The sequence below is a fragment of the Triticum urartu genome, chromosome 1A (assembly GCF_056163025.1).
Source record: "Triticum urartu cultivar PI428250 chromosome 1A, HENAU_Tu73, whole genome shotgun sequence".
In the NCBI taxonomy this organism is placed as follows: Eukaryota; Viridiplantae; Streptophyta; class Magnoliopsida; order Poales; family Poaceae; genus Triticum; species Triticum urartu.
The window spans coordinates 345,136,232-345,161,446 of record NC_141873.1 but is presented as its reverse complement, the minus strand read 5'-3'; the positions used below and the strand labels follow the sequence as shown (position 1 = coordinate 345,161,446).

The 25,215-nt window shown below is 48.1% G+C and overlaps 1 protein-coding gene across 1 annotated transcript; it reads left to right on the top strand.

The window, feature by feature from the left end:
• Nucleotides 1–21,998: 21,998 nt before the first annotated feature.
• LOC147991157 (uncharacterized) lies at nucleotides 21,999–24,386 on the top strand. Its single transcript, XM_087537270.1, has 4 exons — nucleotides 21,999–22,333; nucleotides 22,414–22,933; nucleotides 23,380–23,656; nucleotides 23,734–24,386. Exons 1-4 carry the CDS (start codon nucleotides 21,999–22,001, stop codon nucleotides 24,384–24,386), a joined length of 1,785 nt encoding a protein of 594 aa, XP_087393396.1.
• Nucleotides 24,387–25,215: the final 829 nt, after the last annotated feature.

Below are 25,215 nucleotides of genomic sequence, written 5' to 3'. Positions count from 1 at the left end.
TCTCAATCTGCTCCAGATGGCCAAGCGAATTGGCCCGCAGTGCAAAGCCGCCGAATATGAAGATCTGTCCAGGGAGGAAAGCCTCACCCTAGACCGCATCGCTAGCGATGATCGAAGGAGCCATCAAGCCTTATGGTGACGACACAGTGGAACTCTCTATGAAAGCACCAATGTCAGTGTCAAAACCGGTGGATCTCGGGTAGGGTGTCCCAAATTGTGCGTCTAAGGCGAATGGTAACAGGAGGCAGGTGACACAATGTTTACCCAGGTTCGGGCCCTCTTGATGGAGGTAAAACCCTACGTCCTGCTTGATTATTCTTGATGATATGAGTATTACAAGAGTTGATCTACCACGAGATCAGAGAGGCTAAACCCTAGAAGCTAGCCTATGGTATGATTGTATCTTGTCCTACGGACTAAAACCCTCCGGTTTATATAGACACCGGAGGGGGCTAGGGTTACACAAGGTCGGTTACAAAGGAGGAGATATCCATATCCGTATTGCCTAGCTTGCCTTCCACGCCAAGCAGAGTCCCATCCGGACACGGGACGAAGTCTTAAATCTTGTATCTTCATAGTCCAACTGTCCGGCCAAAGGATATAGTCCGGCTGTCCAGAGACCCCCTAATCCAGGACTCCCTCAGTGGCCTTCAGGATACAAAGGTTCCTGAGTCATTCTACCAGTTCTAGTAGCCACTCTAACAACATAATCATTATTCTTACTATTCAATTCATTAAGAAAATCATTTTGAGCTTTAAGTACTTGTTCTACTTGAGTGGTAACCATAGAAGCATGTTTGCTAATAAGTTTAAGTTCACCTTTGACATTAGCCATATAATAACCCAAGTGTTCAAGCATATTTGAATTGTATTTCAATTGTCTACCAAAATAAGCATTAAAATCTTCTTGCTTAACCATAAATTTATCAAACTCATCTAAGCATGGGCTAGCAAACTTAGTAAATGGAATTTCAGCTTTATCATATCTATAGAGAGAATTTACCTTTACTACCTGTGTCGGGTTATCAAGACCATGAGTTTCTTCAATAGGAGATGGATTAAGGTCATATGTTTCTTCAATGGGCGGTAAATTAAGACCGTGTATTTTTTCAATAGGAGGTAAATTCTTAACATCTTCAGCTTTAATACCTTTTTCTTTCATAGATTTCTTTGCCTCTTGCATATCTTCAGGAGTGAGAAATAGAACACCTCTCTTCTTCGGAGTTGGTTTAGGAATTGGTTCAGGAAGTGTCCAATTATTTTCATTTGTCAACATATTATTCAATAGAATTTCAGCTTCATCCGGCGTTCTTTCCCCGAAAACAGAACCAGCACAACTATCCAGGTAATCTCTGGAGGCATCGGTTAGTCCATTATAAAAGATATCAAGTATTTCATTTTTCTTAAGAGGATGATCAGGCAAAGCATTAAGTAATTGGAGAAGCCTCCCCCAAGCTTGTGGGAGACTCTCTTCTTCAATTTGCACAAAATTATATATATATCCCTTAAAGCAGCTTATTTCTTATGAGTAGGGAAATATTTAGCAGAGAAGTAATAAATCATATCCTGGGGACTACGCACACAACCATGATCAAGAGAATTAAACCATATCTTAGCATCACACTTTAATGAGAACGGAAATATTTTAAGGATATAAAAGTAGCGAGTTCTCTCATCATTAGTGAACAGGGTGGCTATATCATTTAATTTAGTAAGATGTGACACAACAGTTTCAGATTCATAGCCATGAAAAGGATGAGATTCAACCAAAGTAATTATATCAGGAACAACAGAGAATTCATAATCCTTATCAGTAACAAAGATAGGTGAAGTAGCAAAAGCAGGGTCAGGTATTTCAGGTATTTTAGGATGTTCTTGACCGCTGTCCAGTGATCCACTCATGGATTACTTTGGTACCTCCCTGCTAAACTAATAGCAAGGCACACATCAAGTCTGGTACACAACATTGCATACATGATAGAGCCTATGGCTGAAGCATAGGGAACACCTTTTGTCGGTGTCAAAACCGGCGGATCTCGGGTAGGGGGTCCCGAACTGTGCATCTAGGTCGAATGGTAACAGGAGGCAGGGAACACGATGTTTTACCCAGGTTCGGGCCCTCTTGATGGAGGTAAAACCCTACGTCCTGCTTGATTAATATTGATAATATGGGTAGTATAAGAGTAGATCTACCACGAGATCAAGGAGGCTAAACCCTAGAAGCTAGCCTATGGTATGATTGTTGTATATGGAGATGATTGCCTACGGACTACAACCCTCCGGTTTATATAGACATCGGATAGGGTTAGGGTTACACAGAGTCGGTTACAATGGTAGGAGATCTTGAATATCCGCATCGCCAAGCTTGCCTTCCACGCCAAGGAAAGTCCCATCCGGACACGGGACGAAGTCTTCAATCTTGTATCTTCATAGTCCAGGAGTCCGGCTAAAGGTATAGTCCGGCTACCTGAACACCCCCTAATCCAGGACTCCCTCAGTAGCCCCTGAACCAGGCTTCAATGACGATGAGTCCGGCGTGCAAATTGTCTTCGGCATTGCAAGGCGGGTTCCTCCTCCAAGTCCTTCATAGAAGATTGTAAACACCAAGAGTAATGTCTGGCTCTGCAAAATAAGCTTCCACATATCGCCATAGAGAGAATAATATTAACACAAATCAAAACTGCTGACGTATTCCGCAGTGTGTCATCACACTATGGCCAAGTCCTTTACTCGAATCATTTTTACTTTTCCACCTCAGCATGTTTTGCGAGGCGGTTTCCTTGGCACGTCTTGTCAAAGCAGAGATCCTGTACCCCCTTTACGGGATTCTCATCAATACGGACGTGGGTAACCCAACCGCGCCATTTATCACGGCGCTTGGGAGGCAAGCGAGTTTTACTAGGCTGGTGGGGACGCACAACGGCATCCGCCCATATAAGGGGATAAGGATCCACCTTTTTACCTACGCCTTCTTCCTCCTTTGCCTATCCATCTCCTGCGCACTCGAGCTCCAACGCCCAAGCCCGCACTTCCCACCTCAACCTTCTCCAGCAATGTCCGGAGCGGGAGGCAAGTGGATGGTCTCCTCCGCTACGGAGGGCCAAGTCAAGAAGCTAAGGAAGGCCGGATACCTGTCCAAGGACATCGCGCACCGGCTTCCCGAAAAGGGGCAGCTTCTCCCCACCCCAAGTCCCCATGAGAGGGTAGTATTTCTCCCCCACTTCCTCCGTGGACTGGGTTTTCCACTCCACCCATTTGTCCGGGGGCTCATGTTCTACTACGGCCTGGATTTCCACGATCTGGCCCCGAACTTCATCCTCAACATCTTGGCGTTTATCGTCGTGTGCGAGGCTTTCCTCCGCGTCCGCCCTCATTTCGGCCTCTGGCTCAAGACCTTCAACGTCAAGCCTAAGGTGGTGCACGGCAGCCAGGCGGAGTGCGGAGGCGCCATGGCGGGCAAGATGGCCAACGTCCTATGGTTCGAGGGCTCTTTTGTGGAGACCATAAGGGGTGGCAATCCGGGTGGTTTTACATCAACGAGCCATGCGATCCGAAATGGACCGCAGCCCCCGAGTTCCGATCCGGACCCCCCACGCGGCTTATGTCCTGGAAAGAGACGGGCCTGTCGTGGGGTGATGAAAAAGAGGTGACCGGATTGCAAACATGCATCCAGTCCCTGGTGAACAAGCCAATCCGGCTTGTTAATGTAATCCAGGTTATGCTCGTCCACCGGATCCTCCCGTGCCAACAACGGGATTTTAATCTGTGGGAGTTCGACCCGGCGCAGCACCAAACCCTTAGCAGGCTCTTCGACACGACATACGAAGATGCCTGGAAGGTGCTATTCAAGGGCGCCGAGGCTCCCGCATCCGCTTCCGAGGACCGCGGATACAGCTCGCAGCATCACGCTAGCGAGGTAAGATATCTTCACCTTTTACAGGATGTTAAGCTTTCTTCATAGTTTGACTCTATGCGGGATCTAAACTCCCTTACCTTTGACAGGCTTGGCGGGCGATATCCGGACCGATTAACTGTCCGGCCCCGCTGCCCGAAGACCCAGCCCCAGCTCTACTAGTGAAGCTGCTGGTTCCGGCGCCTTATGTGGTGCCGGAGAAGAAGGCCAAGAAGAAGAAGACCATGGGGACTCGAAAGAGTGCCCGCAACGTGGTGGTGTCGGACTCGTCATCTGACGAGTCCGAGACGCCCTCCTCCCGCGAAAACGGGGAGGAGGAAGAAGAAAGCTCTCCCCCCCCAGCGGAGGGAGGAGAGAAGAGGAAGGCCGCCCCAACGGGGGAGGCCGAGGGGTCTAGGAAAAGGAAGACCCCTCCGCCGAACTACGCCCCAAACGCCGAAGAGGGCAAAGAGGAGTGGCCAAACAGGGCCAAGCGTCAGGCGAAATCGTAAGTTCGGATATCAGAATAACTCATGACGTTCCTTTGTTGCACAGCTTTCCCTAATGTCGAATGTAATTATGCAGTCCGCCCCGGGCCGAATTCGACGAATCGTCGAGCAGCTCCCTGGACTCATCGGACGTGAACTCAGTTCCGCCAGCTATCTCCCCCCGCACTGCAGACGACGCCGAAGTGGCGTCGCCACAAGCTCCGGGGCAGGAGGAGGTGGTCCCAGAGGAGCCGCAAGGCAACCTCCCGGACTCCAGGAGTGAAGGGGATAAGGCCCCCCAGGGCTCCAAGTCCGGCTTTGTGCCGGACACCGCGCCGAAATCTTCCACAGTTCCGGACCGCGGTAGGCGAACTCCTTCCAAGAGGAGCAAGCCTTCTGAGCCAGCAGCCTCCGTCCAACCGGAGGTGCCGGACAATCTGCTGGAGGTGCTTGATAGCGCCTCCATCGACAAGGGGGCACCGTACTATTATGAGTACGATGATCCAGAAGGTTCAGTCCGCCAAGAGCGGACTGACTGAAGCTTGTGCTAGCCTTCTAACAGGCTTCGAGGTAAGTAAAAATATGTAAAAACATAACCGCATAGACAGTAGCCCCTGATGCTCTGTTTGGCGTTCAGAAAGAAAAGCCGAATAGAGGATCTATTAAATTTCGCAGGAGTCTAACAAAAAGAGTCAATATGCGTATGCAGGCTTCGCTGCTATCCACCGCCGCACTGACTGCGGAGGTGGGTGTCCTGAAATAGGACCTCAAGCGGACCGAGCAAGAGCTTGGCCTTGCCAAGCGGCAGCTCGAGGAAAAATAAGGTAGGAAATACCTTACAGAAAAAGTGCCTATAGAGAGGCTTGATTGCAAAAAATAACAGGATTGCACTGCTTATTATAGGGGCCACGACTAAGGTGGCGACCCTCAAGCAGGCGTTGTCCGAGGCCGAAAAGAAAACGGCCGCGGAGCGCACCGAGCGAGAGAAACTTGGGGCTCAGGTTGGCGAGGTGCAGCAAGAGCTTCAGGCTCTCATGAAAAAACATGAGATTTTGGAGCTTGAGTCAAAGACCCAAGCGTCCGAGCTCGCGGCGGCCCTTGACACTGCCAAGTCTGCCAAGGCCGAAGCCCAAAAGGCCCTCCAAGAGTTGGAGGAGATGAAGAAGATAGCAGCGGGTAAGGCATTCTTTATGCAAAGCAGAAATATAAAAGTAAACTACTTGTTACTTACCCGAATCCGGAGTTCTCCAGGGGCATTCGCAGATCTTCCCCGCAGTGTATCCGACGCCGCCGCATTCTATCAAGCTGAAGAGGGTAGCTCGGCAGAGAAGGTGTTCTGGTCTCAGTATGCTGAGGCCGGACACCCTGTGCCCTTGAGCGACCAGCTGAAACAGCTGGTCGAGCTCCACAAGGCGGCCGAACAGGCCATGAAGGGCTTCGTAGTTCGGCTGTGGCCCGGAGAGACCCTGCCTGGGAGCTACTTCGGGCTGGTGTGGCGGCTGGTGGAGGCCTGTCCAAGGCTCGAGGTCATCAAGCGCTCCGTCTGCATCGAAGGTGCCCGTCAGGCCCTTGCACGTGCAAAGGTGCACTGGGGTAAGCTGGACGGTGAGAAGCTTGTGAAGGACGGGCCGCCGTCGGGGAAGGAGCATCGCAAGCCCGAGAACTATTACAAGGATGTTCTTGCGGGTGCCCGCCTTGTGGCGGATGAATGTACCAAGGATGTAATTTTTGAATAAACTCGCTCGTTTTTATCCTGTGCGCTAAAAACTTGTTCAGAGGCTCTTAAGCAATGCTTGTTGAATTTAAAATATTATTTTCTGTGCGGCCGTTTATCAATAAATTGAGAGATGGCCAGTCGTCAGCTTCTGCCCCCAGGCCACTAGTGCTGGGGTGTTCGGGATAAACCTGAGCGCTCTTTTTCCCATAGTTGGGTCCTTCGAGGGAGGCGCTCAGCACAACGAACCAGGCAATCGGACTATAATGCTTGAACACTCTCACTTAGCCATAGAACTTTATAATTTTAAATTTCGGCAAAGCCCCTAGTTCGGAAGACCGAGTTCGGGGCGCTATCCACGCCTTGGCCGGACAAATCCGGCTCCTCGCTCGAAGCGGCATAAGTCTTTAGGGACTCGAAAAACCTCTCGAACAGCGACCGGTCTCTCGCCTCATCATGACAGTCAGTTTTAGCTTTCTCCACTGAGGTGCTTAACCCAGCTCAACCGGGGCACAATCGCAGTGGTTCTCCTAGTGCTACCTTACCCGATATAGCGGAACGTAAGGCACCAAAACATAGGAGCCGGGCAAACCCAACTATTGACCCAAATCATGATTCGGAGCCGATGCATATAGTGCTATAAGTTCGGGGTGCCACACTTGTGAAAGTGTACGGACTTCTCACACCATATTAAAGGGTACTGAAGCCCCTGGCGTACTTGCCGTACCACAGTGTACGGGTGCAATCATATCATTAATGAACATATATAAAAGAGAGTAATGTAGAAAATAGACAAAAGCTATGCATTGTTTATAGAGAGGCTATTTATCAAAGCCGAACGATACAAATAGTGCGGTAAGCAAAAGATATTGGACTATTCAGTATGTCCTGACCAGGGGTAGGCCGCGGAATTGTATTTAAAACAGGTATACCGCTCGTAACAGAGACCACCGAGGAGTTCCATAATGCGGCATGGCTTGTCTGCCTCCCTGGATCTTGCATCGTTTGTGCGGCGGTCGAATTGCCGAACAGGTCGTCCGAAGTATGGAATCCTGAAAGTAAGAAAAATTAAAAAAAAGGAATCCGGCAACCCCCAGTACGTTTTAAGCCGTATTCTGGGCGTGCCGTTATTGTGCCCCTTCCCCTGTGCCCATGGTATTTCAAGGGCGTAGTTATGTGCGCGAGGTACTGGTTTCGCTATGTCGCGAAAGCTGGGGTTGGGGCCGCATTGCTACGCTTGCTTAGAGTGTGCCAGGCGGTCCTGCTGTGGGTTACTCCGGGCGCGCTTGGCAGTGTCTGGCTTTTTAATGGCCGGACTGGAGAATTGCCTGAGAAGGCTACTTTGTACCTCCGCTGCGAGAGCCGCCGTATGCTCCTCCGTACGGAGGGAGCGTTTGGTGTTTCCGTTGACCGCAATTACTCCTCGAGGGCCTGGCATCTAGGGCTTGAGATATGCGTAGTGCGGCACCGCATTGAACTTTGTGAATGCAGTTCATCCGAGCAGGGCGTGATAGCCACTTCAAAACGGGACTATATCGAAGATTAACTCTTTGCTTCGGAAATTGTCCGGGGATCCGAAGACCACGTCAAGTGTTACTGAGCCTGTACAGTTGGCTTCTACACCTGGTATAACGCCTTTAAAGGTCGTTCTTGTGGGCTTAATCCTTGAGGGATCTATGCCCATTTTCCGCACTGCATCCTGATAAAGCAGGTTCAGGCTACGGCCGCCGTCCATGAGGACTCTTGTGAGATGAAATCTGTCGATGATTGGGTCGAGAACCAATGCGGCGAAGCCGCCATGGCGGATGCTAGTGGGATGGTCCCTTCGATCAAAAGTGATCGGGCAGGAGGACCATGGGTTGAACTTTGGGGCGACTAGCTCTATCGCGTATACGTCCCGTAGCGCACGCTTCAGCTCCCGCTTGAGAATGTGGGTTGCGTATATCATATTCACCGTCCGCACTTGTGGGGGAAAGCCATTCTGTCCATTGTTGTTCGGCGGCTTGGGCTCCTCGTCGTCGCTGTGCAGCCCCTTGTCTTTGTTTTCAGCCCTTAACTTGCCTGCCTGCTTGAACATCCAATGATCCCTGTTAGTGTGACTGGCTGGCTTTTCGGGGGTGCCATGTATCTGGCACAAGCGATCGAGTATTCGGTCCAAACTGGACAGGCCCTGAGTATTCTTTTTGAATGGCTTTTTCCGCTGGCCGGATTTATAGCCTTTGAATCTGGCATTGACTGCCGTGTCTTCATTGTTGTCGCTGTTAACGCGGCGTTTTTGCTTATTCCGACGTGTCCTACCACTTTTGTCCTTGGTATCTGAATTACTGGGGTTCTTTGATAAGTTGTTACTGCGAGCTAGCCAGCTGTCTTCTCCCACGCAAAAGCGGGTCATGACTGTCGTGAGGGCTGCCATGGATTTCGGCTTTTCCTGTCCCAGGTGCCGGGTAAGCCACTCGTCGCGGATGTTATGCTTGAAGGCTGCTAGGGCCTCTGCGTCCGGACAGTCGACTATCTGGTTTTTCTTTGTTAGGAACCATGTCTAGAATTGTCTGGCCGATTCCCCTGGCTGTTGAATTATGTGGCTTAAGTCGTCGGCATTCGGCGGTCGCACGTAAGTGCCCTGGAAGTTGTCGAGGAATGCGGCTTCCAGGTCCTCCCAAGAACCGATTGAGTCTGCTAGCAAGCTGTTAAGCCAATGCCGGGCCGGTCCTTTAAGTTTGAGCGGGGGGTATTTGATGGCGTGTAGATCATCGCCGCGTGCCATGTGGATGTGAAGGAGATAATCCTCGATCCATACCGCCGGGTCTGTTGTGCCATCGTATGATTCGATGTTTACAGGTTTGAAACCCTCTGGGATTTTATGATCCAGTACTTCATTCGTGAAGCATAGCGGGTGTGCGGCGCCTCTGTACTGGGCTATATCACGATGCAGCTTGGAAGAGCTATGTCTGTTGTGTTTGGCCCGGCCGGATTTGTTGTATCCGGAGTCAAGATCATTATCACATGCCGTAGGGCACCTGCGCGATCCATAGATCGATCTTGTTTGTCTTGCCTTATCCTCAAGTATGTCTCGCAGGTCGGGCGCATTTTCCCGTGCCTTAGTTGAGCGGCGTCGGGGCATGGCTTGGGTGGAGGGCCGAGAGGCCTCTCTGTCGCGGCCGCGAGGTGGCCGGTCTGCCATGTCATGCGCTGGTGATGTAGGTGCTTCCTCCTCTAATCGGGGTAGCGGCCTGCGCTTCGGGTAACTCTTGGAGGGGCGTTCGAGTTTATACTCTTCGGCCGCAAGGACTTCAGTCCATCTGTCAGCTAGCAAATCTTGGGCAGCTCTAAGTTGTTGCTGCTTTTTCTTGAGGCTGCTTGCCGTGGCTAAAAGCTTGCGTTTAAAACGCTCTTGTTCGGCGGGGTCTGATGGTATGATGAATTCGTCGTCATCGAGGCTTGCCTCGTCTTCGGAGGGAGGCGTATAGTTATCATCCTCGACCTCTCGGTCTGCCGCTCTCTCATGAGGGCTGGCTTCTCCATCTTCCTGTGCCGAATCTTGCTGAGGTGGGTGTTCTTCGGTGCTATCCGGGGTAGTATTATCTCCCGTGCCGGAATCACCGTTTTTGTTTTGGTGGGATTTAGAGCGGCGCCGCTGACGCCGGCGCTTTGGCTGTTTCTTGGGGGCGTCATCCCCCACTGTTCCATCGCCACCTCCATCTTTTGGAGTGTACACCATATATATGTCATATGATGAGGTGGCCTTCCAGCGCCCTACAGGTGCTGGTTCCTGTTCGTCTCCTACATCGTCGTCCATGCCGTCGATGTCTTCAGAGCTGAAGTCAAGCATGTCGGTTAGATCGTCGACAGTGGCTACAAAGTGGGTGGTGGGTGGGCTTTGAATTTCCTCATCGTCCGTATTCCACCCTCGCTGACCGTAGTCCGGCCAGGGCTCTCCTGATAAAGATAGAGACTTAAGAGAATTCAGGATGTCGCCAAAAGGCAAATGCTGAAAGATGTCTACGGCGGTGAACTCCATTATCGGCGCCCAATCGGATTCGATTGGCAGGGGCGCGGGGGGTTCGGAGTCCGGGGAGGAGTCCGGATCCTCGGAGTCACGGGTAGTGCAGAGTGCGGGGCTAGCGTTCGGCTCGATCGCCTCTGAGATCGCAGCCCCTGAGGCAGCGTCCAACCGCTGATCCTCGATCGGCACAGTAGGCTCCGAATCAATGGTCAAAACCGATGCGTATGCGGCCTCCAAGGCGCTGTTCGGCGGCAGAGCTATATCATGTCCATCGAGACAGTGCGGCGCGCTTGGCTGTGGCTCGAATCCGTCGAAGATCAAGTCCCCGTGGATGTCAGCCGTGTAGTTTAGGCTTCCAAACCTGACCTGATGGCCAGGGGCATAGCTTTCGATCTGCTCCAGGTGGCCGAGCGAATTGGCCCGTAGAGCGAAGCCGCTGAAGACGAAGATCTGTCCGGGGAACAAAGTCTCACCCTGGACTGCATCGTTGTTGATGATCAAAGGAGCCATCGGGCCTAAAGGCGACGACAGAGAGGAACCCTCAATGAAAGCACCAATGTCGATGTCAAAACCGGCGGATCTCGGGTAGGGGGTCCCGAACTGTGCGTCAAGGCCGGATGGTAACAGGAGGCAGGGAACACGATGTTTTACCCAGGTTCGGGCCCTCTTGATGGAGGTAAAACCCTACGTCCTGCTTGATTAATATTGATAATATGAGTAGCACAAGAGTAGATCTACCACGAGATCAAGGAGTCTAAACCCTAGAAGCTAGCCTATGGTATGATTGTTGTATATGGAGATGATTGCCTACGGACTACAACCCTCCGGTTTATATAGACACCGGATAGGGTTAGGGTTACACAGAGTCGGTTACAATGGTAGGAGATCTCGAATATCCCCATCGCCAAGCTTGCCTTCCACGCCAAGGAAAGTCCCATCCGGACACGGGATGAAGTCTTCAATCTTGTATCTTCATAGTCCAGGAGTCTGGCTGAAGGTATAGTCCGGCTACCCGAACACCCCCTAATCCAGGTCTCCCTCACCTAGCAAGTTGTTCATCAAGAAATTCACCAAGTGGCATAGTAGTATCAAGCATAGAAGTAGTTTGATCATAAGTATCATGCATAGCAGAAGTGGCATCATCAATAACATGTGACATATCAGAACGAATAGCAGAAGCAGGTTAGGTGTCGCAAGCTTTCTCAAAACAGAAGGTGAATCAATTGCAGAGCTAGATGGCAGTTCCTTACCTCCCTCGTAGTTGTGGGATAAATCTTGGTTTTTGGATCTCTCAAGTTCTTCATAATGATAAGCAGATATAAATCCCAAGTGACTCAAAGAATAGAGCTATGCTCCCCGGCAACGGCGCCAGAAAATAGTCTTGATAACCCACAAGTATAGGGGATCGCAACAGTTTTCGAGGGTAGAGTATTCAACCCAAATTTATTGATTCGACATAAGGGGAGCCAAAGAATATTCTCAAGTATTAGCAGTTGAGTTGTCAATTCAACCACACCGGGAAACTTAATATCTGCAGCAAAGTATTTAGTAGCAAAGTAATATGATAGTAGTGGTAACGGTAGCAAAAGTAATGTTTTTGGTATTTTGTAGTGATGCTAGTAATAGCAACGAAAAAGTAAATAAGCGAAGAACAATATATGGAAAGCTCGTAGGCAATGGATCGGTGATGGAGAATTATGCCGGATGCGATCGATCGTGCAACAGTTATAACATAGGGTGACATAGAACTAGCTCCAGTTCATCAATGTAATGTAGGCATGTAATCCGAATATAGTCATACGTGCTTTTGGAAAACAACTTGCGTGACATCTTTTGTCCTACCCTCCCGTGGCAGCAGGCTCCTATTGGAAACTAAGGGATATTAAGGCCTCCTTTTAATAGAATACCGGACCAAAGCATTAACACTTAGTGAATACATTAACTCCTCAAACTACGGTCATCACCGGTAAGTATCCCGATTATTGTCACTTCGGGGTTAACGGATCATAACACATAATAGGTGACTATAGACTTGCAAGATAGGATCAAGAACGCACATATATTCATGAAAACATAATAGGTTCAGATCTGAAATCATGGCACTCGGGCCCTAGTGACAAGCATTAAGCATAGCAAAGTCATAGCAACATCAATCTCAGAATGTAATGGATACTAGGGATCAAACCCTAACAAAACTAACTTGATTACATGATAAATTTCATCCAACCCATCACCGTCCGGCAAGCCTACGATGGAATTACTCACGCACGGCGGTGAGCATCATGAAATTGGTGATGGAGGATGGTTGATGATGACGATGGCGACAGATTCCCCTCTCCGGAGCCCCGAACGGACTCCAGATCAGCCCTCCCGAGAGGTTTTAGGGCTTGGCGGTGGCTCCGAATCGTAAAACGCGAAGAATCCTTCTCTCTGATTTTTTTTCTCCCCAAAAGCAAATATATAGAGTTTGAGTTGAGGTCGGAGGAGCTCCAGGGGGCCCACGAGGTAGGGGCGCGCCCCCCACTCTCATGGACAGGTGGTGGGCCCCCTGGTCTTCATCTTTTGCAAGGATTTTTTATTATTTCCAAATAGACGTTCCGTGAAGTTTCAGTTCATTCCGAGAACTTTTGTTTCTGCACATAAATAACACCATAGCAATTCTGCTGAAAACAGCGTCAGTCCGGGTTAGTTCCATTCAAATCATGCAAGTTAGAGTCCAAAACAAGGGCAAAAGTGTTTGGAAAAGTAGATACGACGGAGACGTACCAGCTCTCCCGATGGAAGGCGACTCTCCAACAGCAATTGAAACACGAAGGGTGAGAGAACTTCTTCAAACGGCTCTGGCGCAGCAGGATGCATACTCTTATAGTCGAGACAGAATCCACTCAACCCCTCGCCCAAGCCGGAGCCTGAGCTATAGCAGGCATATGGACTCAGCCGCTATGTCGAGCAACGCTCAACGCCGTAACCAACCGCATAGGCATGAGCCGGTGCAGGGTGGAGCCCTTAACTTGGCGGATTAGGAGAGAATCCATCAAGAGGCTGAGCGGGCGGTTCAACTGGCAGCTGAGCAAGCGGCTCATCAAGCTTTTCCGGTTTATCCTGCAACCTCTGTTGAGGCAGGAGTAGCCACAAGAACAGGAGGTGTCCCTTGCCTGGTACCAGCTATACATAATGAGCGCTTGCCAAAAGACTTGAAGGGGCCTCGTAAGGTGCCTAATTACACGGCCGACTTGCAGCCTGGGGCATGGATTGAAAGTTATGAGATGGCGATGGAGCTGTTGGAGGTTAGCGATGCAGCAATGGCTAAGTATTTCACTATGATGTTGGATGGAACGGCTCGCACTTGGTTGAAAGGGTTGCCGCCCAATTCCATCGGCTCATGGGCGGAGTTAAAAGTCTGGTTCATTCAGAACTTTAAGGATACATGTAAACAACCTATGTCAATCATGGACCTGACTAATTGTAAGCAAGAGGAAGGTGAGTCCACGACCCATTGGGTGTGCCGGGTCAAGGAGATAATACATTCATCTGAAAAGTTGGATGCCAGCTCTGCGGTCTTAATGTTGGAGAAAAATTGCCGATTTGAACCTCTGAAACAGAAGCTGGGGCAGCTCAAGCGTGATTGTAACGAGATGGGCCAGTTGATGGCGGCCCTGGTCAAATATGCCGATTCTGACAGTACCAAGGATCCCGAATCTGATGAAGAAAAAATAGGGAAGGGAAAGGGAAGAACGGCAACGGCAAGGGTCACCAGCATAACTCGGTGAATCAAGGAGGTAATAAATGTAAGGCTGACGAGTTTGTAGCTAACACCAATACATAGGGCAACAACCAACGGCGCAAGGGTAGGCCACCTCCTCGGTCAGGTGGGTCAGGTCCCACCCTCGAACAACTACTGAATGAACCTTGTCCAAGACACGGCACCCGGGAGAAGCCAGCTACCCATCTGTGGAAGGATTGTATGATCATGAAGGCATTTAAAAATTCCAACATGTTTGATGGTAGCCACGGACCTGGCGGCGGTTCAGGCGGAGGTGGTTTTCATGGCCCGGGCGCCGGTTCAGGCGGGAGCGGTTTTCACGGTCAGGGCCATCCGGGTAACCAGGGTGACTATAATCAGCAACCCGGCCAAAGTAATCAGTAGCAATAGCAGCAACAGTCCGGGTATCAGAGTAATCCAAAATAGTTGAATAGTAGGCAGTACCACGTATTTACCACTAGTTTATGCAAAAGGGACCAGAAGCTTCATAAGAGGGCTGTCAATGCTGTTGAGCCAGCGATTCCACATTATTTGAGGTGGTCAAAACAGCCTATTGTGTGGAGTAGGGAAGATCACCCTCCCCGGGTTGATAATCCGGGTCACTTGGCCTTGGTAGTGGCACCTCAGGTGGGTGGATATAAGTTCACTAAGGTGCTCATGGATGGAGGCAGTAGCATCAACATCCTCTATTATGAGATGTTTCGTCAGATGGGGTTAACTGATAAGAGTCTTAAACAATCCAACACTATTTTTCATGGTGTTGTGCCTGGTAAGTCGGCATACCTAGTTGGTAAGATTGAACTAGAAGTAGCCTTTGGGGATGAATATGATTCCAGGGCTGAGAAGTTAACTTTTGAGGTGGTTAAGATCAAAAGCCCATATCAAGCTCTGTTTGGACGGCCGGCTTATGCCAAGTTCATGGCTCGGTCGTGTTATGTGTATCTGCAACTCAAGTTGCCGGGTTATAAAGGCACCATCACAGTACATGGAAGCCGGAAAATAGCCCTAGAATATGAAGAAGGTGATGCCGCTTATGCTGAGTCTGTTTGTGCGACAGAGGAGTTAAAGTTTTATAAAGATAATGTTGACCCGACAGACATGACGTCTTTGAAGAAGCCAACTATGGAGCATGAACCGGTGTTGAAATTTAAGTCAGCTGATGACACCAAGATGGTTGATTTTGTGCCTGGCAACTCATCCAAACAGTTCATCATCAGTGCCAACTTGGATCCAAAATAGGAATGCGCGCTCATCGAGTTCATCCGTGAGAATCGGGACATCTTTGCATGGAAACCTTCTGACATGCCGGGTGTCGCGAGAGAACTCGCTGAGCACACTCTTAATATTGATCCGAAGTTCAAGCCAGTCAGGCAGTTTCTTCGACGGTTTAACGAGGAAAGGCGCAAGGCGATTGGAGAAGAGGTGGCCCGGCTCTTGGCGGCCGGGTTCGTTGTTGAAGTTTTTCACGCAGAGTGGTTGGCTAACCCGGTGCTTGTACTCAAGAAGAATGGCACCTGGCGTATGTGTGTGGATTACACCGATTTGAACAAGGCTTGTCCAGCCGATCCTTTTGCTCTCCCTCGTATTGATCAGATCATTGATGCTACGGCGGGTTGCGAGCGTTTGAGTTTTTTGGATGCATATTCAGGTTATCATTAGATCAAGATGGTAGTTAAGGACCAGGAGAAGACGGCTTTCATCACTCCATTTGGAGCTTTCTACTATGTGTCTATGCCTTTTGGACTGAAAAGTGCCCAGGCAACTTATCAACGATGTGTACAGAATTGTCTTCATAGTCAGATTGGGCGTAATGTTCATGCTTATGTGGATGACATAGTGGTGAAATCCAGAGAGAAGGAAACCTTGGTAACTGATCTGAAGGAGACCTTTGAGAACCTCCGGGTCTACAAGATGATGCTTAACCCAGCCAAATGTGTTTTTGGAGTCCCAGCTGGCAAACTTTTGGGTTTTTTGGTGTCTAATAGAGGTATTGAGGCTAATCCGGAGAAAATTAAGGCAATTACATCTCTAGCCAAACCGGTGTGCATCAATGGCGTTCAGCGTTTGGCGGGTCGCGTCGCCACCTTAAGCCGGTTCATAAGCCGGTTAGGGGAGAAGGCGATGCCTTTGTATCAAATGATGAAAAAGGTGGATGATTTTGTCTGGAGCGATGCTGCTAACTCTGCTTTTGAGGATCTGAAGAAACAGCTCGCTGAGCCGCCGGTTCTTGCTGCTCCGGTTGAGAAAGAGCCATTGTTGTTATATGTAGCTGCTAACTCACGTGCTGTCAGTGTGGCCATTGTTGTGGAGCGCAAGGAGGCTGGCAAAGAACATCCGGTCCAACGGCCGGTTTACTACATCAGTGAGGTGCTGATTGAATCTAAACAAACATATCCACATGGGCAGAAGCTCGTTTATGGGGTGTTCATGGCAAGCCGGAAGCTCAAACATTACTTTCAGGGTCACCCAATCACTGTGGTTAGCTCTGCTCCTCTAGGAGACATCATTCAAAATAGAGAAGCCACAGGACGAGTCGCCAAGTGGGCTATTGAACTTCCGTCTCATGGTTTGAAGTATATGCCATGTACTTCGATCAAATCTCAAGCGCTAGTTGACTTCATTAACATTTGGACAGAGTTGCAGATGCCAGAGGAGAAACCAGACAACACATATTGGACGATTCATTTTGATGGGTCCAGACAGTTGGAAGGCTCGGGGGCTGGAGTTGTTTTAACTTCTCCTCGAGGGGACAAGTTTTGTTATGTGTTGCGATTGATGTTTCCTTGTACTAACAACGCAGCAGAATATGAAGCCTTGCTCCATGGTCTTCGAATAGCTAAAGAGATGAGTCTGAGTCGGGTCCGGTGCCTTGGCGATTCAGATTTGGTGGCTCAACATGTGTCAGGCAAGTGGGATTCCAAGGATCCTCTCATGGCGGCTTATCGCCGCGAGGTCGACGCTGTTGCAGGGCATTTTAAGGGTTATCAAGTGGAACACATTGACCGCAGAAAGAACGAAGCGGCCGATGCCTTAAGCCAGTTGGGATCTCAGCATTAGCCGGTACCACCTAACACCTTTTTGGATGTTTTACGTAACCTGTCTGTTAAGTTGCCTACAGAGGAAGATTTGGCCATTCCTGACCCGGAGGCACAGTTAGTGGCGGCTATTCATGTTATTCCAAATTGGACAGTACCATTCCTGGCTTACATGACCTGTGGCGAGTTACCAGAGGACGAAACCCTGGCCCGACAGATAACCCGGCGGTCCAAGTCAATGACGATTTCTGACAAAGAGTTGTATCATCGCAGCGTCACCGGAGCGTTTTAGCGTTGTGTTTCTCCTGAAGAAGGTCAAGAAATACTTTGTGAGATCCATGAAGGGGATTGTGGTCATCACGTCGGGTCAAAATCTCTTGTGGCCAAAGCTTTTCGTCATGGTTTTTACTGGTTAACGGCTCACGCTGATGCAGAGGATCTGGTCAGTAGGTGTGATGGATGTCAAAAATTTGCACGACGAGCGCATGTGCCGGCTCAAGAATTGCGGATGATCCCAATCACTTGGCCGTTTGCAGTTTGGGGGCTGGACATGGTTGGACCTTTCAAAAGGTCCAAGGATAAAAAGACACATCTTTTAGTGGCAGTTGACAAGTTCACAAAATCGGTTGAGGCAGAGCCAGTGAGTAAGTGTGATGCAGCCATGGCAGTTCAGTTCATGAAAAAGGTGATTTTTTCTCTTTGGTTTTCCACACAGCATTATCACTGAAAATGGCACTAATTTGTCCCAAGGTGCTATGGAGGAGTTTTGTCAACGAGAGCACATCCTGCTTGATGTTTCTTCTGTAGCTCACCCTCAATCTAATGGTCAGGCTGAGAGAGCAAATCAGGAAATCTTAAAAGGTCTCAAGCTCCGGCTTATGGTTCCCTTACAACGGACGTGGGTTGTTGGGTAGAGGAATTACCCTCGGTGCTGTGGAGTATCAACACCACTCCTAACAGGTCTACAGGTTATACACCTTTCTTCATGGTTTATGGAGCAGAAGCGGTGCTGCCCAGTGACATCCGTCGTGACTCGCCTCGCATGGAGGCTTACGTTGAAGCTAATAATGATCAAGCCCGACAGGATGCACTTGACTTGTTAGATGAGGAGAGAGACTTGGCGGCGGCTCGACCAGCAATTTATCAACAAGACCTGCATTGTTATCATAGCTGCCGGGTTAAGTCCAGGACCTTTCAAGAAGGTGACCTGGTTCTCCGGCTCATTCAGTATCTGTCGGATGCACACAAACTATCCCCGCCTTGGGAAGGACCTTTTGTGGTCAGCAAGAATTTAAACAATGGGTCATATTACCTCATTGACGTTCGAGAGCACAAAGACTCACGTAAGTCGGAGGAGGAGACCCGCCGGCCGTGGAACATTGCTCAGCTTCGGCCGTACTACACCTGAGCTACCGACTCTCGTCATGTACATACTTTGACGTTGTATATATTATGATAAGTAATAACGCAGGACTTCTGTCTGTTTTCTCTTTGAAGGTCATATATCTTTACTATTTTCATTATTTAAATGACTATTAAGGAGCTGATCATATCTGAACCTAGTTTATCCTTTTGGGCCGACTTATGATCGTATTCGAATCTAGCTGTAAACCTCATGATCACTTGGGGGATTCCTGTTCAAACATAGGTCGTATTCGAACCAAAGAGAACATAGCTGTAGTAACCCTTTTGATCGGCTCAAAGCCAAACTCACTAGGGGGCTTCTTGATCGTATCTGAATAATAGCTTAACCCCTTTTGAGTCCGACTTGGATCGTATTCAAATCAGGGTCGTTAAAAACCTCTCAAGATCATTTGGGGGCTTCCTGTTCAAACCTAGGTTGTATTCGAACCAAAGAGAACATAGCTATCGGTACCCTCTTGATCTGCGCAACGCCAAAGCCACTGGGGGCTATATGATTGTATTTGAATCTTAGCTTAACCGCTTTGGTCCGGTTTACTAATTGTATTAGAATCAAAAACCCCCAAAATTTATGTTGTTTGAAATCGGCTATCTTACTGGTTTTTATTGTCTCAAATCTAAACTATCAGTATGGTTTTTAATTAAGCCGGTTTGACTATTTGACAATAAGCCCCCAAGGCATGATAGTCATCAGGTGTATGGAAGCATTGACTTCTCAAAAAGATTGGATCATGAAAACCGGTAGTCCAGAAACACAGGTTTGACAGTGTTGTTCACGAACAGGTTTCTTTTCAGCCTTGTTTATCTTTTCCAATATGACAATTCATAAAGACATATACCGGGTGTTTTTTGACCCGTCCGGTGTTAAACCGCTAGGCCAGCTGTCGTGGGTTTGTCACGGCAGATGTCCTCATGAAAGGACTTAGTTGTGGAGCCATCGCGACGGGTTAACTTAAAGGTGTTAAACCGGACAAGGGGACACGGGAGTTTATACTAGTTCGGCCCCTTCGATGAAGGTAAAAGCCTACGTCTAGTTGTGATTGGTATTGCTAGGGTTTCGAAGGCCAGGGAGCGAATCCGCTTTGTCTGGCTTTCGAGTTGTTGTTCTCTGTCCCTAAACCGCGACCGGGTCGTCCCTTTATATACATAGGTTGACGCCCACCGGGCTACAGAGTCCCGAAGCCGGTTTATAAACGTATCCGGTTCGGCCTCTCTCTTTCTATCTTACTATACAAGTTACATGACTGGGCCGGTTTACATTTACATACTATAACTTGCCTTTGGGCCCTCCGTAAAGCACCAACATCTTTACATCTTCATGGGCTTCTAATCTTCAAAGAGTCAACCCGGCTACCCAAGGCCGGTTTACCTCCGGTAGTAATATCCCCAACATTAGGCCCCAGATTGGTTTGAACTTGTTCATGTCAATCTTCCACACTTTAGAAAAAATCTTCTCTCTTGTCTTCGTTTTTTATCTTGTAAACCTCCGTGATGTCATACTTCAAAATTACGATAAACCGTCCTGACATCATCCATCCGTTGATATCGGAGATTTCCTTCATTTAATATATATCCAGCTATCGAGGCAACACCTTTATTAACTTATCCATTTTTTGGACTCCTCGATTCCCGCACTTGCCATTTTTCACTTTGCCTTATAAATAGGAACGAGGGGTCATTTTCACCGTTCCCCCCGTGCCTCTTCGCATCGTCTTCCTCGCGCCGCTCAACCTCTGGAACTCCGCCGCCACCGTCGACCATCGTTTCTGCTCCGACCTCGGCCGCTGCATCGCCCTGAACGCACCAGAGAACCGCGGCACCCTTCCTCTTCTTCACTAGCTCCGGTAAGCTCTGCTTTTTTCACCATAGATCTGTTCTAGGGTTTCGATATTCCTCGCAGTTCTTCCGAAGTTCATCAGTGCTGTTCTTCCATGTTCTTCCTTTAATAGATGGACACTTCATGCTTGATACATCTCTTACTGTAGCTTACCTACCATGATCATCCCAAATCTTTATGTGCAAATAACTGATCTGTCTGTCAAAAATTGCTTCAGTTCTGTACCCCTTCAAGATCCAATTATTTTTGCTTTTCTGTCTTATCTCTGGATCCGAAAGTATTATACATCACTGTGAGATCTGTTTTTCCTCACGCCAATATAAGCGATATGACATTGGATAAATAGTCCATGCCATTAGCCCTCTGATAAACCGGAAGAGCATATTACCTTCACAAATATACTCCGGTTTAACAGTGTCGGATCAATCCTGCGCTAGTATTATCTTCTTTCTCATTATACTAGTCTCCGGGTTGTACCATTTATTATATCAGTACATTTCTTACTCCCTTGTCTCTTGTGTATGATCATGCATAATTTATAAACCGGCCTTTTATTTTCAGTTTGTTCGCTTTGCAATGGCCAAACAATTCACTGCCTGCAACTGGGCTCGTTCCCGGGTTACTGAAGCTCAACTGGATGAGATGGTTAGCATCGGCTCTCTGCCTAAGAAAACTGAGATCAAATGGCGAGCCCCAGGAACTGAGAATCCTCCAACCCCAAGACAAGGCAAAGTGGTAATCTTTGTTGACCATATAAGCCGTGGTTTCAAACCGCCAGGGTCAAAATTTTATCGAGATGTGCTTGCCAGCTTCCAACTGCATCCACAAGATATTGGCCCCAATTCTGTCTCCAACTTATGCAATTTCCAAGTCTTCTGTGAAGCCTATTTACGGGAAGAACCAACTGCCGAATTGTTCCGGGATTTCTTTCACTTAAACCGGCGCACAGAGTTTGTGAATGGCCCGAATACAGAGCTTGGTGGTGTTTCGATTCAAAAGCGGAAAGAAGTGGAATTTCCTCATGCCAAACACCATAGTCACCCAAAGGAATGGAACCAAACATGGTTCTATTGCAGAGACACTTCGCTTGAGGATGAGAATCCCCTCCCCGGATTCCGAGATCATAGATTATCCAATACTCACCCAATGCCACAACGCCTGAGCTCCTCAGAAAGGGCAAAATATGCTCCTCAAATCGCCAAGCTCCGAACCTTTATGGCAAACGGTTTAACAGGTGTGGATTTTGTACGCTGTTGGATATCCTGGAGTATCTTGCCGCTAAGCCGGGGCCCCAGTTTAATGTGCGAATATACCGGTGAGGTTGACGATCCTCAACGCCACTGCAATATCCAATTATCTGAGGAAGAAGTTACTGAAGGTGTAAAGAAGATTCTGAGTGAATCGAAACTGGTCTTTAGTCAAACCGGCCTGAGTCCCTTCTACACCAAGAACAAACCGCCTGTTGTAAGCATTACACTTCCTCTTCATCTCTAATATCTTTGACTTATACAAGCTGTAATCCTTCTTCTTTATATGTATAGGGTGATGACCCCTTCTGGAAATGGAAATCCATAGAGAAAGCGGCAAAGCCCACTGGAGACAAAGTGGCCAAGCCAACCCGCCCGAAGACCAAAGCCGTAAAACGGACATCAAAGCGGAAACCGGCTGACCGGATTAATATGGAGCTTGATGATGATACCGATGGCCCAGAAGCTGAGGTAGAACTTGACTCACTTGGCTCTCTTTTTATGCATCTTGTTAACAATGATCTTCCTCAGGAGGAGGCCGAAGCTAGTCATGCTGAGGACGTAGAGGTAATTACCCTTTCCTCCGGTTCAGACTCTATGCCAACACAAAAACCTCACCAAACAATCCGGAAAGTAAGCTTTTCTCATCCTCTTGCTCACTTGGATCCAACATTTATTTTGAAGACTCAACAGCATGAGGCTCGCCGGACAACTCGGCACAGTGGCCAGCAGGTCACCTCTACCGGTTTACCTGATACTCTGGTTCGGAAGCGTCGGTCTGAGGTCTCTCCTACTTCTGACCATTCTTACCCCAAGGCAGGTTATTTCAGACAGCCTCTTAATCCGTCCGATTCAAATTATCAGGTGACACCTCCTTCTTATTCCGGTGAATCGACAGCAACTCAACTCCCTCCTTTGAAAATTGTGGCTGGGTGAGTTACGAAAAACCTTTCCTTTCAATGTGCCCTATATCTTTTGAATAGGATGTTAACTCTTTTTATTCTGTTTGTAGGGCCAAAGATAGACCTAGCAAGAAAGCTCGGGTCACTAATCCGCCAGAAGACCCTGTTGCCGAAGAAGAAGAACCAAGAGTTGAACCGGAGCAAACAGGTGAACCGGAAGGCCTCCATCCTGAAACAACTTTTGATGATCCGCCCCTTGACGGCCAGCATACTGACGAACCCATAGATGTTGAGCCTGCCGCCCCTGATGCTGAACCGGCAGAACCAAACCGGGCTAATCCAATGAAAGACATTGAAATTCCATCATCATCCGCCCAAAATCTTGAAGGCCAAAGCGATGATGTTATTATTACCGGAGCCGGCCACAGTTCTCCTGGTCATCCCGTCATTTTGGCTCAGCATAGTGCCAAAGAAGAGCAAATTGCCAGGGATAAAGGTAAATGGAGCAGCGACTTATCAAACTATGCTCATCTTAACGCTGATGAGCTTCATTCCGACTTCTTGAACCGTCTGCACTCAAACCGGGATTATGAAGCCGGTTTGGTGAATTTGATGAAAGAACGATATGAGGTAAATTCTTCTCCCTTGCACATTGATTTATAGCTGAAATACTATTACAAGTAGCCCCCAAGAGCCGTTTTCTGATTGTCAATCATAAACCGGGTCTTTGTAACACTTTAAGCATCCTATCATTAATCTTTGCCAAGGCGTGTCTTCAATCATAGATAAAACTCATGTTTGAAAAATGAGGTAACATTCTGTAGCATAGCCCCCAAAGGCCGGTTTAACTTGGCAAGTTAATCCGGGTTTTAATCCATACCGCTAGTTAAGAACAAACGTACATTAGCCCCCAAGTGTCAAGGATAATGCTTGCATTGTTCTGGAGACTTGCATAGAAGGTAGTATTTGAGAGCAAATAAGCATTAGCCCCCAAGTATGAAGTGGATAACTTGTTATATGCTTTATACTTAGTGCATATATATGTTGTTTTGTTGAAGATACCTTCAATGTTGCAGGCTGAACTGAGAAGCAAAGATGCCAAAAACTCTGACTTGCAAGAAAATGTGAAGTCGCAACAAGTCGAAGCTGCAAAAGCCAAAGAGGAGCTGACCCAGGCCCTGGCCGGAATGGAAAAAATGAAAGAATCCTTCAATCAAGAGCGTGCTGCATGGGAAACCGAAAAAGCCGGTTTGACCAAAAGAGACGCAGATGCTGAGGAAGCCCTGAAACCGGTGGCTGAAGAATTAGCCGGTTTGAAGCGCCAAATCAACGCTATGACCTCTGCTATCTTTGGTAAGTATCTGCTTATGTATGTTGCATCAGGCAATGAATCTTAAAACTGACCACGATGCTGACAAAATCTTTGGCAGGAACTCGGATCACTCATCTTGGTGCAGATATGCGGATGAAGCTCAAAGCGGCATACACATTGGTTGAGCAGCTATACTCTAGATCTCAGCGAGCCATTAGTATAGCAGCCTATAACAAACCGGCGCCAACGTTGATTAAGGAAACTCTTGAGAAGTTGGGCATGTTACCGGCGTGTATTGCCGAGTTGAAGAGAGCCGCTGCAAGAGCCGGAGCATTAACTGCCCTTATTCGAGCCAAGGCCTGGATTCCAGATCTTGAAGCGGAGGATATCATTAAAGGGTATCCATGCGTTAAAGAAGACGGTTCAAACTTTGACAATGATGATCTTCGGCGGTTGACCAAACAGATGCGACCAGCGGCCAGCAAATTAGCTGAAGACACCGATTTGTCCCATTTTCAACCATTTTATGATGCAGAAGGGAAAAGACAGCCGGTCGAGATCCATGAAGTCGAAGAACTTGTGCCTCCGATTCGTAAGCACACTTATGCCCCTGATATTAACCCTTCTGATCTTATCCATGAAGAAGCAGTATTCCGAGCCTTAACCGGAATCGATTGGTCAACGGCTGATTTCCAGCGGCTGGGGAGGGATGAAGAAGTGCGTGCACCAACTGATCTGCAACCGTCAAACCATCATGAGGAAGAGTCTTGATCCGGTCGTCGGTTTATATGGCTACTGTGAAAAACAATGGCACTGTTGAGCCGCTTTAAAGCTTCATGTAATAGGATAGCTGAAACTTTGTTTATCTGCCATGCCATCGAGCATGCTTCGTAGCCCTTTGTGACAATCTGTGCCGCCCTTCAGGATGTATTTTATGCATAATCTATGATGACTTGCCTTCCTGGGTACAAAAACTTAAAAGTGTCTAGCGGTTTACCGCTAAACATGTCATAATATCCAAGAAGTATATAGTACTTGAGCTGAATAACCAAGTGTTTGTACAAAAAATAATGTACAGAACATACCTCATTGAGTGAGCAAACGTGTATACAGCAAACGTGTTTAACACCAACCCGATACGTTTGATAATCTCATCTTCCAAAATGCCAGTCTATTTATTAAACCGAACTGGTATACCTACCGGATTTTCTTCATAACACTGGTGATTTAGTCAAACCATACCGGGTTAGTGACCATCGGTTTATAACTGATCATGAGCCAACAGCTGGTGGTTCGAAAGCAAGCCGGATCAAGGATGCCGGTTTATCAAAAAATACTTATGATTGTCAACAAACAAAATGCAAATAGGAAAATATGCAAGGCTTTTTATGAGCTGCCAGGCTCCAAATCGAGGCTTTTCATGGGCTGCCAGGCCTCTGAGTTAAACCATTTAACAAAGCCTTTTAAGATGGGCCTCCAATTAACCAATCACCGTTTTAACTATGACAAGTTCAGGGTCTGTAAAAGATTGATTTGCCAAACGTTCGATGGGTCATACCAGGATTACCTGGATAGGAGTGGCTTACTTGATGAAGGCAGG

Bases quoted from the DNA above. Each gene is read 5' to 3' on its own strand.
- LOC147991157 (XM_087537270.1), top strand. From the start codon at position 21,999: ATGCCAACACAAAAACCTCACCAAACAATCCGGAAAGTAAGCTTTTCT. The intron at 22,334-22,413 runs GTGAGTTACGAA...TTCTGTTTGTAG, and splicing joins CCTTTGAAAATTGTGGCTGG to GGCCAAAGATAGACCTAGCA. The intron at 22,934-23,379 runs GTAAATTCTTCT...TCAATGTTGCAG, and splicing joins TGATGAAAGAACGATATGAG to GCTGAACTGAGAAGCAAAGA.